We start from the raw sequence: 14,297 nt of genomic DNA, 5'->3' as shown, positions 1-14,297 counted from the left end.
GGTAGGAATTTCATGGTGAATGGTAGGACCTTAAGGAGAGTAATGGCACAGAGGGACCTTGGAGTTCACAGATCTCTGAAAGTGGAGTCACAGGCAGACAGGGCAATGAAGAAGGCTTGTGGCACATTGGTCTTCATCAGTCAGGGCAGTGAGTATAGAAGTTAGGAAGTTATGTTGCAATTATACAGCAGAAGAAATTTACAAGCATGTTATCTGGACTCAAAGTAATAGGGAGAGGTTGGACAAGCTGGGACTTCTTTCTTTAGAGCATAGGAGACTGAGGGGGGACCCATAGAGGTGTATAAGGTCATGAGAGGCATTGATAGGGTGAATGCACTCAGTCATTTTCCCAGGGTAGGGGAATTGAGGACTAGAGGGCATCAGTTTAAGGTTAGAGGGGAAAGTATAAAAGGGAACCTGAGGGGCAACATTTTTACACAGAGGGTGGTATACAAATGGAATGAGCTGCCAGTGGAAGTGGTTCAGACAGATATATTAACAACATTTAAAAGGCATTTGGAAAGTTCTAGAAGGATAAGGGCCAAGTGCAGGGAAATGGGGTTAGCATGAAGAAGGGCTTATGCCCGAAATGTCGATTGTCCCTAACCAGGGTCCCAAACAGTCCTTACAGGTGAGACAGTGATTCACCTGTATCTCCTCCAGCCTAGTCAACTGTATCTGGTACTCCCAATGTGGTCTTCTCAACATCGGTGTGACTGAGCATCCTTGCCAGGCCAGAAAAGGATACCTGACCTCCTGGTTACTGCCCATTTCAATTTGCCTCCCACACCCCCTCCAACATGTCCATCCTCGGCCCCTCCATTGCCGCAGTGAATCAGACTGCAAATTAGAGAAACAACATCTTATCTTCTGCCTGGACAGCCTACAGCCTGAAAGACTTAACATTTAGTTCTTGAATTTTACATAACCTTCCCACCCATCCCCTGACTCCCTTTCCAGCCCCACCACTTCCCTTCCAATCCAACCACTGACCCTTCCTTCCAGCTACCTATCAGATTCATCCATCCTAATCAGGTCGTGCCTACTACCTGTGTCACCTATCACTACCTCACCATTCAGCTACTCTCCTTCCCCCCCATCCCCCCTCTTTATCTGTAGCTCCATCTAACCCCACCTCTATTCCTGAAGAAGGGTTATACCTGAAATGTTGACTTCTCCATCTCCTGATGTTGCCTGGCTTGCTGTGTTCTTCCAGCCTCCTGTTTGTCTACTTCTGTGTTTGAATGGTCATGTCAGTGGCTAACGTTCGCAGAACACCACCCTCTTCTCGATTTATGCATATTCAGTGACCTTTTTTAATTTCTAACTGAACTACAGTATCATCTACTAGATGCACTTGTCTATTGCAGATTGTGAAATCCTGATGATGTCACCATTGGATCCCTTGATAGACCCTAAGGAAAAGAAATATGACTGAGGTTACCTTAACTACAACCGGCAATGTATTTTTAGGTGGCCCTCTTGGAAAGAAATCTTCTTCCAGGAGTTTACAAATGTCAACAATGACTAGTCACTTGAAGCAGTACTGCTGTCATTATTGAGGAAACTCGCTCTCCGTATATCAACTTTCTGGGTGTCGGTTCTTTCAGCCTCTAGTTCAATATCTATTTCCTCTGTCCTGCGGAGCTGCATGTCATGGTGTTGTTGCTACTCCTGGTTCCTGGTGCTGCTGCTCCTCTGGTTTCTGCTGCTATTCTTGTTGCAGGATCAGTTTGCCACTAACTTACATAGTTTACTTCCCTGCTGTAGTGAAAGCTGACAATGGGGCCGTTGAGATGGTGGGTGAGTCATCTCCCAAGTGGGTGAAAGCATTTCCACGCTCTCAGAAACGGCCAGGAACCAATAACTTCAGACTGTCAAAATGCAAGCGCGAGCACAAGCCTTTCACTCCTGCTGGCTATGAGTTTCGCAGTGCTCTTCTTTGGAGAATTTCACTGTTCAATATGGCCCCCATTTTGCTCACATTTCATCCCATGCGCTGTCTGTTAATGCCTGGAAGCCAAAGTAAATTCTCAGTTAATATCCTGTTTGAATATCTCTGGTAGTTATCCAAAAGCCCTCCACAGTGTTTCCTCACTCAACCGCAAATCCCAACTGGATTAACTTTAAGAGCATAAAACCATAAACTTTAGGAGTGGGATTAGTCAATTCAGCCCATGAAGTCTCCTCCACCATTCAGTCATAGTTGAACCCCATCCTCCTGCCTCTTCCCTGTAACCCTTGATCTCCTTACCGATCTATCTCCTTATCGATCTATCTATGTCTTAAATATGCACAGTCGTGAAATGTTCCAAACCTAAAATCACTTTTTGCATTTTTAAACCTATGTCCCAGCATGTACCTGCCTTCAGCCGTTAAAAGTTTGTCCAGAGACCAGACAGAAAGATAGAAGATCCAGAAATAGACATGCAGAGAAAGGAGTCAAGAAATAGTAAGACAGACTGAGAAGAAAGCACAGAGAAAGAGAAAAATCAAATGAAAGGGTGATAAACAGAAACTTATAGTGACAGACAGAAAGGTGTTGAGAAGGAGAGACAGAAAGTGAGAGAGAGTGTGACGGAGAGCAAAAGAGGTAAAAGGACAGAGAGAATGAAAGAGATATTGTGATGGATTTGAGAGAGAGAGAGAGAGTGAAAGGGAAAGATGTTGCAGTTCCTCATGAGATTGACAGCTGCCTGACCATGTCAGTTGCTTCTGATGTTTCAGTGTGCATTGACAGCCAGTGCACTGTATCAGGATTCTCACATGGAGAGTGCACAAATGAGTGAGGTCAAAGAACGTTTTAGGGAAGAGTTACATGATAAGGGTTATGTACCTGTGCAAGTTGGCTTCAAAGCAAAGGCACCAGATTTCCTTTCTGAGTTTTGATTGAGCCGTTGTTGCTGGTGTTGTTTCCTTGACTGTGATTGAAAGCCATTTCTCTGTTAATGCCTGCCTGACTCCTGTCTGTATGCTTCATGGTGCTGCAGTGACCACTGTGGAGGGGATTGGCAGCACCAGAACCAGCATCCACCCAGTGCAGGTAGGTACGGGCTTGCAGGAGGGTGACTGTTGTTATGAAGGTGTAGGTGTGTACTGTACCTTTAACAGAGAGTGAAGCTGGCACGGAAGCACAGAGTGTGCTAAAAAATTGAAATGTAAAATTTGGTTATGAAACAAATAGATGGAGCTGTGTTGCTATGGTACACAACAAATTCAAATTCGGCCAATCAATTTAAATAATGTCCCAAGATAACAAAATGCAATCAAATTTGAATTTTAATGTTTTGATGAGACGGTCTGATATTTTGGGGTATATAACATTGGGTATTTTGAACCGTTAGCCAAAGCAGCAAAGAGCACCAACAAAAATACAGCATGTAGAGCTTCTCTCTGAAAGGTACCTCTTCATATGAAAGTCGTGAAGCAGAAGATCGAAAAAAAGACCCAGGAAAGTACAGATGAAGATACCGAGGGAACAGCAATAACTGGCTGGTTTTGCAATTTGATTTTTTTGTTAAACACTTAATCGGGGGTTTTACCGAATCAGTATGTTGTTGTAGAGTGGAAGGTAGATAAATTGATCAGACAAAGGAGGATTACCATATAGGTGGTTGTTGTTTAGTGTTCTTGTGTTTCTTGGAGTTAAATAATAAATTGTTAAATTTTTTTCTTTATGTAGAGGGATTTTTGAAGTTCTTGGTCACTCATATTTTAACAAATTGCGAGGCGAGGTGAGCTTTTCTGCGAGTCTGGTTCAAATGAGCAGAAGGGGTAAACACTGTAACACTGTGCAGCCGAAGGTCTTGATAGATTAGACTCACCAAAACTCTGAGCTTCTGAGTCCATTGTTTCTGCTAAGAGGGGATCTGATTGAGATGTATAAAATTATTAATGGATTGAACACTCTGGATGGGTGAATCCAGAACCAGAGGACACGGTTTAAAAATAGGGGTAGGCCATTGAGAACAGAGTTGAAGAGAAACTTCTTCACTCAGAGAGTAATGGATATCTGGAATGCTCTGCCCAGAAGGCAGTGGAGGCCAAGTCTCTGGATACTTTCAAGAAAGAGATGGATAGAGCTTTTAGAGATAGTGGAATCAAGGGTTATGGGGATAAGGCAGGAACAGGATACTGTTGTGGATGATCAGCCATGATTATAATGAATAGTGGTGCTGGCTCAAAGGGCCGGATGGCCTACTCCTGCACCTAATGTCTATTGTCTATAAATTGACCAGGACTGGGTGAGGCTGGAAGGATTAATTCAGGAATATCTGGGGCAGTGAGTTGTAAACTTGAGGAGATATCCAGGCCCTTTCAATGAGAAGGCCAGTACATTAAGGACACTTTGTTTACAATGGGTCTTGTACACTCAGGCACCTCACAATATGACGGGTGACAGAAGCATCACCAACATTTGTTGCCTATCTATGGTCACTGTAGGAAGGAGGAGGTATTGACAGTAGACCTGCTTTCTTGAACTGCTGGCAAGTATCTGATATACCTGGATGACTTACTGGATACTCTCATAGACAGTTAAGGTCAGATTCATTCTTCTAAGAATGGAGTCATGTGAGCACGATAGGTTTCCTTCCCTAGCGGGCATTAGTGAATGAATTGCATTTTAACAACACCGTTTTAATCACTTTTATTGATGTCTCTTAGACAGAGCTCAAATGATCAAAATATTGCAGTGGAATTTAAAAGCACCATTTCCAAACTACTGGAGCAGTGAGATAATTTCCACACTATCATGACCACCTCTGCAGGTGGAGAGATTCCAATCAGACTAGGTTTAATGCAGAAACACACAGACTTTGCTGAAATGTTTTACATTTTCTCATCCTAGTCGTACTGGTATGTTTGATATATTCAGGTTCCCAAAGCGAGAAATAATCTCACTTTACCTTCTGCTCCTTTTACACCATTCCCCCATTTCCATTTTGCATTATTTAATACCCACATTAGTTTGTGCCTCATTTACATTTGAACTCTTTTCCACCATATACTCCTGTTCTATCCATACATATACACACATCACTTCCATACCTCACCTTGATTTTATTTCTCACTAATTTTAATGGAAAGTTTTTAAAACTGATGCCCCATTGATAATGTCAGTTTCTTGTCCGTTCTATAATCATGAATGTGATGAATTCTGAATGGCCTCAGGGCAACTTCTAATGGGCAATAAGTACCAGGTTTGTCAGCAATATCTGCACTCCTGGCCAGAATATCAGTATTTCAGCAATTGCTCTGAGTTGATAAGCCACAGAGATCTCTACTAGAGGACTAAGTGGAGAGCAGAATGGGGGAGTGACCTGAGCGTAATTGGATGACAGGTGTCACAGAGCTGATGCAGACCAGCTGCAATAGACGTGAGGATGACACAGGGTGGAACCGTAACATCATGCTTCCTGGAAAGAGTAGCTCCAAGCAACAGATGCAAAAAAAAAGGGTGATGAGAAGCTATGAGCTAAATCTCAAGGAGTGTAAAATCAGTCTACTGAGCTTATGTGAATGACTGACCTCATATTAAAATCAGGAACATATTAACTGTGCAGAGATTGAAGAGGCTGGTTTCTCGTTTGTTCTTGTCTATTTCACATGTTGTCCAATTTTAATTTCCTCTGCCAAAATTACAGTTGAATGATTTCAATGTTGGTGCCAGTTGAGAACGTAATCTATTGCATTGTTGCTAAATGTTGCAAGCAAAGATGTATCCACATTATTTCCTATCTTTCTCTTTCTCTCTCTCTCTCTTTTTCTGCAATTCTCCCCTCCACTTCCCTCTGCAGGAGCGCATTGCCAAGGCACATGGCTCTCAGTGTGGGTTCTGCACTCCAGGAATGGTCATGTCCATGTACACCTTGCTGAGGAACAATCCAGCACCTAGCACTGCACAGTTACAGCAGTGTCTCGCAGGTACTAAATCATACTTATCACCATACTTATGATTTGTGTCTTCCGATTCACATCATAGTTTGAGAAATAGCACCTGGAACAACTGCATTAACTTGAGACACTATTGATATCTAGTTTAATTTTGCAAGTCTCTTCCAACTAACAAAACTATAATAATACAGGTGTCTGTTAAACCACGATTTGTTTCAAATTAGAAGAGATTGGAACATGCTGACACAAAGTTTTCACTGACCATGAAATTAACAGCGTTCATTATCATAGAGTGCCTACAGTGTGGATGCAGGCCATATGGCCTTCGACATCAACCCTGCGAAGAGCATCCCATCCAGACTCACACCCCATTCCTGTAACCGTCCATCTCCCATGGCTAATCCACTTGGCCTGCACACTATGGGCAATTTAGCATGGCCAATCCACCTAACCTACATATCTTTGGATTGTCGGAGGAAACCAGAGCACTTGGAGGAACCCCTTGCAGACACAGGGAGAATGTGCAAACTCCAGCAGACAGGGTGGAATCAGACCCAGGTCCCTGGTGATGTGAGGCAGCAGTGCTAACCACTGAGTCACTGCTGTCCCAAGACATAAGACAACAAGACCAGAAGATAGAAGAGCAGAACAAGGCCAATTGGTACATCTACTCTGGTCCACCATTTGATCATGGCTGACATGTTTCTCAACCCCATTCACCTGCCTTCTCCCCATAACCTTTGATCCCCTTACTAATTAACAACCTATCTTTGTTATAAATACACTCCATGGTCTTCTGCGGCAATGATTCACCCTCTGGCTGAAGAAATTCCTCCTCATCTCAGTTCGAAAGGATCATCCCTTCACTCTGAGGCTGTGCCCTGGGGCCCTAGACTCTCCTCCAAGTGAAAACACCTTCTCCACGTCTATCCCATCCAGGCCCCTCAGTATTCTGTAAGTTTCAATGTGACCCCTCTTATTCTTCTAAACTCCATCCAGTACAGACCCATAATCCTCAACCATTCCACGTATGACCACTAATATAAAACATAGGAGCAGAAATTAAGCTATTTAGCCCATCAAGTCTGCTCTACCATTCACACATGGCTGACAAAGTTCTCAACCTCTTTCTCCCCGTAACCTTTGATCCCTTGACAATCAAGAACCTATCTATGTCTGTCTGTCAGTGACTGGCCTCCACAGCCTCTGTGGCAATAAATTCCGTAGATTCACCACTGTCTGGCTAATTCACCTCATCTCTGTTCTAAAGGGTCTTCACTTTATTCTAAACCTGTGCCCTCAGGTCCTAGTCTCTCCTACCAATAAAAAACATCTTCCCAATATCCACTCTGTTCAGGCTGTTCAGTATTCGGTAAATTTCAATTAGATCCCCCCTCATCCTTCTATTTCTATTGAGTATGGACCCAAAGTCTTCAAATGTTCCTCATATGTTAAGCTGTTCATTCCTGGGATCATTGTTATGAATCTTGTCTGGACATGCTCCAGGCCAGTACCTCCTTCCTGAGGTATGCAGCTCAAAATTGCTCACAATACTCTAAATGTGGTCTGACCAGAGCCTTATAAAACTACACCTCTGCTTTTACATTTTAAACCTTTTGGAAGAAGTGTCAACCTTGTATTTGCCTTCCTAACTACCAACTTAACCTGCAAGTTTACCTGAACAGAAACCTGAACTCCCAAATCCCTTTGCACTTAAGACTTCTGAATTTTCTCCCCATTTAAAATATAGTCTATATCTGTAGTCTTCCTACCAAAATGCATGACCTCACACTTTCCCATGTTGTATTCCATCTGCCACTTCTTGCCCACTCTCCTAACCTGTCCAATTCCTCTGCAGCCTCCCCGCCTCCTCAATACAACCTGTCCCTCCACCTATCTTTGTATCATCTGTAATCTTCGCCAGAATGCCCTCAGTTCCTTCATCTAGATCATTTAATGTATGAAATGAAAAGTTGTAGTCCCAACACTGACACTTGTGGAATACCGCTAGTGACCAGCTGCCATCCTGATAAGACTCTTTTATCTCCACTCTCTGCTTTCTGCCAGATAGGAGAAAGTGAGGACTGCAGATGCTGGAGATCAGAGCTGAAAATGTGTTGCTGGAAAAGCGCAGCAGGTCAGGCAGCGTCCAAGGAGCAGGAGAATCGACGTTTCGGGCACGAGCCCTTCTTCAGGAATGAGGAAAGTGTGCCAAGCAGGCTAAGATAAAAGGTAGGGAGGACGGACTTAGGGGAGGGGCGTTGGAAATGCGATAGGTGGAAGGAGGTTAAGGTGAGGGTGATAGGCCAGAGTGGGGGTGGGGGTGGAGAGGTCAGGAAGAAGATTGCAGGTTAGGGAGGTGGTGCTGAGTTCGAGGGTTGGGACTGAGACAAGGTGAGGGGAGGGGAAATGAGGAAACTGGAGAAATCTGAGTTCACCCCTTGTGGTTGGAGGGTTCCTAGGCAGAAGATGAGGCGCTCTTCCTCCAGCTGTTGTGTTGCTATGATCTGGCGATGGAGGACTCCAAGGACCTGCATGTCCTTGGTGGAGGGGGAGGGGGAGTTGAAGTGTTGAGCCACGGGGTGGTTGGGTTGGTTGGTCCGGGTGTCCCAAAGGTGTTCTCTGAAACGTTCCGCAAGTAGGCGGTCTGTCTCCCCAATATAGAGGAGGCCACATCGGGTGCAGCAGATGCAGTAAATGATGTGTGTGGAGGTGCAGGTGAATTTATGGCGGATATGGAAGGATCCCTTGGGGCCTTGGAGGGAAGTAAAAGGGGAGGTGTGGGCGCAAGTTTTACATTTCTTGCGGTTGCAGGGGAAGGTGCCAGGAGTGGAGGTTGGGTTGGTGGGGGGTGTGGTCCTGACGAGGGAGTCACGGAGGGAGTGGTCTTCTCGGAACGCTGATAGGGGAGGGGAGGGAAATATATCCCTGTTGGTGGGGTCCGTTTGGAGGTGGCAGAAATGACGACGGGTGATACGATGTATATGGAGGTTGGTGGGGTGGTAGGTGAGGACCAGTTGGGTTCTGTCCTGGTGGCGATTGGAGGGGTGGGGCTCAAGGGCGGAGGAGCAGGAAGTGGAGGAGATGCGGTGGAGAGCATCGTTGATCACGTCTGGGGGGAAATTGCGGTCTTTGAAGAAGGAGACCATCTGGGTTGTACGGTATTGGAACTGGTCCTCTTGGGAGCAGATGCGGTGGAGACGAAGGAATTGGGAATATGGGAATATGGGAACGCCATCCCATATTCCCAATTCCTTTGTCTCCTCCGCATCTGCTCCCAGGTGGACCAGTTCTAATACCATACAACCAAGATGGCCTCCTTCTTCGAAGACTGCAATTCTCCCCCAGACGTGATCGACGATGCTCTCCACCACATCTCCTCCACTTCCTGCTCCTCCGCCCTTGAGCCCCGCCCCTCCAATCGCCACCAGGACAGATCCCCACTGGTCCTCACCTACCACCCCACCAACCTCCATGTACAGCGTATCATCCATCGTCATTGCCACCACCTCCAAACGGACCCCACCACTAGGGATATATTTCCCTCCCCTCCTCTCTCAGCGTTCCGAAAAGAACACTCCCTCCGTGACTCCCTCGTCAGGTCCACACCCCCCACCAACCCAACCTCCACTCCCGGCACCTTCCCCTGCAACCGCAAGAAATGCAAAACTTGCGCCCACACCTTTCCCCTTAATTCCCTCCAAGGCCCCAAGGGATCCTTCCATATCCACCATAAATTCACCTACACCTCCACACACATCATTTACTGCATCCACTGCACCCGATGTGGCCTCCTCTATATTGGGGAGACAGGCCGCCTACTTGCGGAACGTTTTAAGAGAACACCTTTGGGACACCTGGACCAACCAACCCAACCACCCCGTGGCTCAACACTTCAACTCCCCCTCCCACTCCACCAAGGACATGCAGGTCCTTGGACTCCTCTATCGTCAGATCATAGCAACACGACGGCTGGAGGAAGAGCGCCTCATCTTCCGCCTAGGAACCCTCCAACCACAAGGGATGAACTCAGATTTCTCCAGTTTCCTCATTTCCCCTCCCCTCGCCTTGTCTCAGTCCCAACCCTCAAACTCAGCACCACCTTCCTAACCTGCAATCTTCTTCCTGACCTCTCCAACCCCATCCCCACTCTGGCCTATCACCCTCACCTTAACCTCCTTCCACCTATTGCATTTCCAACGTCCCTCCCCCAAGTCCCTCCTCCCTACCTTTTATCTTAGCCTGCTTAGCACACTTTCCTCATTCCTGAAGAAGGGCTCATGCCCGAAATGTCAATTCCCCTGCTCCTTGGATGCTGCCTGATCTGCTGCACCTTTCTGCCAGATAGCCAAACGTCTGTTCATGTTAGTACGGTGCCTCTAACACCTTGGGCCCTTATCTTACTCAGTAGCTTCCTGTGCAGCACCTTGTCAAAGGCCTTCTTGAAGTCCAGATCGATCAACATTCCTTGGTCTAATCTGCCCGTTACCTATTCAAAGAATTCTAGAAGATTTGTCAGGTATGATCTCCCCTTGATGAGGCCATGCTGACTTTGCCCTATTTTGCCATATACATCCAAGTATTCAGAAATCTTATCCTTCACAATGGACTCCATAATCTTACCAACAATTGAGGTTAGACTAATTGGCCTGTAATTTCCCATCTTTTGTCTTACTCCCTTTTTAAACTGGAGAGGGGATTCGGGGGTTGGCGGGGGTGGTATGGCGGAGGTTACGTTAGTCCTCTGGGACTCTCCCCGACTCCGGTGATTCTTGGAAGATCACCACTAACATTTCCACTATCTCTTCAGCTCTCCAAAAATTGATACCAAACCACATAAGTAACTACAGAAGATAGCGCCTTCTGGAGTACTGTGTGCAATTCTGGTGCCCCTGTTATAGGAAGATATTATTATTAAAGTGGAGAGGGTTCAGAAAAGATCTACCAGGATGTTGCTGGGAATGGAGGGTTTGAGATATAAAAATAGACGAAGGACTGGGGCTTTTTTTCACTGGGAGGTTGAGGGGTATCCTTACTGTGGTTTATAAAATCATGAGGGGCATAGATAAGATGAATGACAAGAGCTCTTTTTCCCTAGAGTGGGGGAGTTCAAAACAAAGGGACATATTTTTAAGATGACAGGAGAAAGATTTAAGAAGGATATGAGGTACAATCTTTTTATATAGAGATTAGTTCGTGTGTGGAATGAACTGCCAGAGAAAGTGGTGGATAAGAGTACAGTTACAGTGTTTAAAAGACATTTGGATAGGTACATGAATAGGAAGGGTTTGGAGAGATATGGGTCAAGCTTAGGCAGGTGGGTCAAGTTTAGTATGGTGTGGACTGTTTGGACCGAAGTGTCTGTTTCCCTGCTCTATGACTCGATAAAAGTAAAAACGACCTGCATTTAGATAGATAGAATCCCTACAGTGTGGAAACAGGCCATTTGGCCCAACACTGACCCCCTGAAGAGTATCCCACCCAGACCCATTCCCCTACCCTATTACTCTACATTTTCCTTGTCTAATACACCTAACTGACATACCCCTGAATACTGTGGGAATTTAGTTTAGCCAATTCACCTAATCTGCACACCTTTGGACTGTGGGAGAAAACCAGAGTACCAGAGGAAACCCACACAGACGCGGGGAGAATGTGCAAACGCCACACAGGCTAGAATTGAACCCGGGTGCCTGGTGCTGTGAGGCAGCAGTGCTAACCACCGTGCCACCCTCTAATTTACATAGCCTTTCTGCTGGATATCTGAAAGCTCTGTGCACTATAGTCATTATTTTGAAACATATTCACTTTTTTAATGTAAGAACAGCAGCAGCAAATTTTCACATATCAAGCTCCCACTAGCAGCCAAGTGATAATGCCGAGAGAATCCACCTTCTTGATATAGATTATCAGATGCATGTTGGCCGTGATACTGGAGATATTTTCTGGGGTTTGTGGCTTACATATCATGTGCTGAGCTGGGCAGTCCAGCTGCTCTCCAATTCGGCCAAAAACTCACTGATTGTGGATCTGACATACAAGGGTCTGTCCACAGCCAGCAAATCCACATTGTTCATGCTTCAGGTACTGTTGGACAACCTATCTCTACACTGACCCTCACTGTAGTGATTGATAGCAAGATGACAGAGACCTATTCTACTCGGGAGGGGAAGCTCCATCTTTCCAGTAGACTCCCTGGCCTCATGTTTGACATCATGATCCGCCTCGGCATATGTGGCATTTAATCACACTTCAGTTTAACACCGCATCCGAAAGGCAGCACCTCTTACAGAGCAGCATTCACTCTGTACTGTACTAGAGTCAGCCTAAACCTTTGTGTCCGTGTCCTGGCATGAGCAGGTGAGCAAACGTTTGGTCAAAGGTATGAGAATCCCGACTCTGTGGAAACAGGCCCTTAAATCCAACAAGTCCACACTGACCCTCTTGAAGAGTATCCCACCCAAACCCATTCCCCTAACCTATACATCCCTGAACACTATAGGCAATTTAGCACAGCCAGTTCACCAAACCTGCACATTTTTGGACTGTGGGAGGAAACCGGACCACCCGGAGGAAACCCATGCAGACACAGGGAGAATGTGCAAATTCCACGCAGATAGCCGCCTAAGGCTGGAATCAAACCTGGTCCCTGGTGCTGTGAGGCAGCAGTGCTAAACATTGAGCCACTGTGCCGCCCATGTTTTAGAAGTGACTTTAAGGAAGAGTTAGAGGTGAGAGGGAAGAAAATCAAAAGGGCATGCCAATTTTGGAGCTATTAAAGTCTGGAATACTCAAGTGAAAGAAATACTAAGAAATTGGAAGTTTGTCAGCCAGATGGAAGTTTCAGAGATTGGGAAGGACATTGGTAAGGAGAGACTTAATGGAAGAATGGGAATTTTAACATTGAAGCTTGGGATCAAACACAGGGATGATGAGTGAACAGGATTTGGTGCAGTTTAGGACATGCATGGTGTTCTGATGTAATGGGATGTTCAAGTATCAACTACTGGTGGCTTCTGGTTGGGGAGAATGCTGCCATCAATCCTCCCTCCTATTGCTAGTCTAAAGACTGTAGGTATGTAATGAGAGAATGGACCACAAATAAGTCTCAGTAGAAGTGACACTTGTCTTATATAAGATGATGTAGGTTACTATTTTGAGTAACTGCATAATTGATTACATTAACACTTAGGCATTGTTATTTATTACTAACAAGAGGGAGAGATGATGTGTGCCTCCATCTGGAGACTCTGAGACTTCAGTGGATTTTCCACCCAGTGGCTAAGTGACATGTTCAGACTATGTTGAGCTCAGTATAGCTCAAATATGAACTCTTTCAGAATCATTACTTGATACACCAGGCAGCAACTACCTTGACTCCATTCATCTCTTATTACTGGATTTCACCAACATCTGCATTTTCCTTCTGGTTTTCTAAATGCCCAGAACTGCATTCTCTGTTGGCTTAAATTGTGGTTATTTTTATTTCTTTTCTCAGTTCTTCTGATCTTGAATCTCGCTTGTACCTTTCAGGAAACCTGTGTCGTTGTACTGGATATAGGCCAATTGTTGATGCTTTCAGAACTTTCTGTACGGTAAGGAACCTGGTTCAATACCAGCTTTTTAAATGCTCATGCAACATAGGAAGAGAAGTAGGCACTTCACACTTTTCTGCCTGTTGTGCTGTACATTAATTCCATTTACTGCCTTGGTTCTGTGCTCTTGACCAACAAAATCTCATACTTTCAGTTCAATAAAGTTTCACTTGACCCCAGTCTCAGAAGCTTTTTGGGAGTGTAAGGATTCAAGATTTCCACCACTGTTGTCTGAAATCTATGTCAACTGCTAGAATTATTCCCCTTTGTCTGGTGTTTCCCATCAGTGGAATTTAAAAGCCCTTGGGGCGACAGTGAAACATTTCCCCACCCCAAATTGCATGGTTATTGATTTCTCATTTGGTCCAATGTTGCTGTTGCATACGGGGTATTTTTGCTATTTTACCTAGTTATAGTGAACTTCTACTGTGTAAGCAGCTGATTTGCATATCTTTAAGTCAGCAAAAGCTATTTCACCTGCCATACCACTCCCTGCCCATTTTGAAATCTGACACTATTGAAACGCTTATAGAATTAAAGCAACCAAATGAAATTAACTAGCAGTCAACCTGAGCACAGTTGACTATCTCTACAAATAGGACTCGAGTGGTGTTGATATTTTCTAATCATCCTATTCAGAGTTTGTTATTATACACCTCTAGAGTAGATGGGCTTGAACCTGAGCTCCCTGGGTCAGAGGTCAGCACACTACAATTGTGCCACAAGACCCTTATTGGTGTGATTCTTCATTCACGCTGCTTAATATAATTGAGCTATGTGAACTTAAGGCTGGCCACAGGCTGGAAG

The 14,297-nt window shown here is 45.1% G+C and overlaps 1 protein-coding gene across 4 annotated transcripts in view; it reads left to right on the top strand.

The window, feature by feature from the left end:
* LOC140481933 (aldehyde oxidase 3-like) overlaps window positions 1-14,297 on the top strand; it is a 141,300-nt gene that overhangs the window by 13,307 nt on the left and 113,696 nt on the right. For all 4 annotated transcript variants that reach the window (XM_072578645.1, XM_072578643.1, XM_072578644.1 and 1 more), the window contains 3 exons: window positions 2,935-3,043; window positions 5,799-5,925; window positions 13,429-13,490. In XM_072578645.1, the coding sequence (XP_072434746.1) occupies window positions 2,935-3,043; window positions 5,799-5,925; window positions 13,429-13,490 (298 nt within the window). The remainder of the gene's footprint in view (window positions 1-2,934; window positions 3,044-5,798; window positions 5,926-13,428; window positions 13,491-14,297) is intronic.

The sequence above is a fragment of the Chiloscyllium punctatum genome, chromosome 10 (assembly GCF_047496795.1).
Source record: "Chiloscyllium punctatum isolate Juve2018m chromosome 10, sChiPun1.3, whole genome shotgun sequence".
Taxonomy (NCBI): Eukaryota; Metazoa; Chordata; class Chondrichthyes; order Orectolobiformes; family Hemiscylliidae; genus Chiloscyllium; species Chiloscyllium punctatum.
The sequence above is the reverse complement of the archived record's forward strand: the minus strand, read 5'-3'. Positions and strand labels throughout refer to the sequence as shown.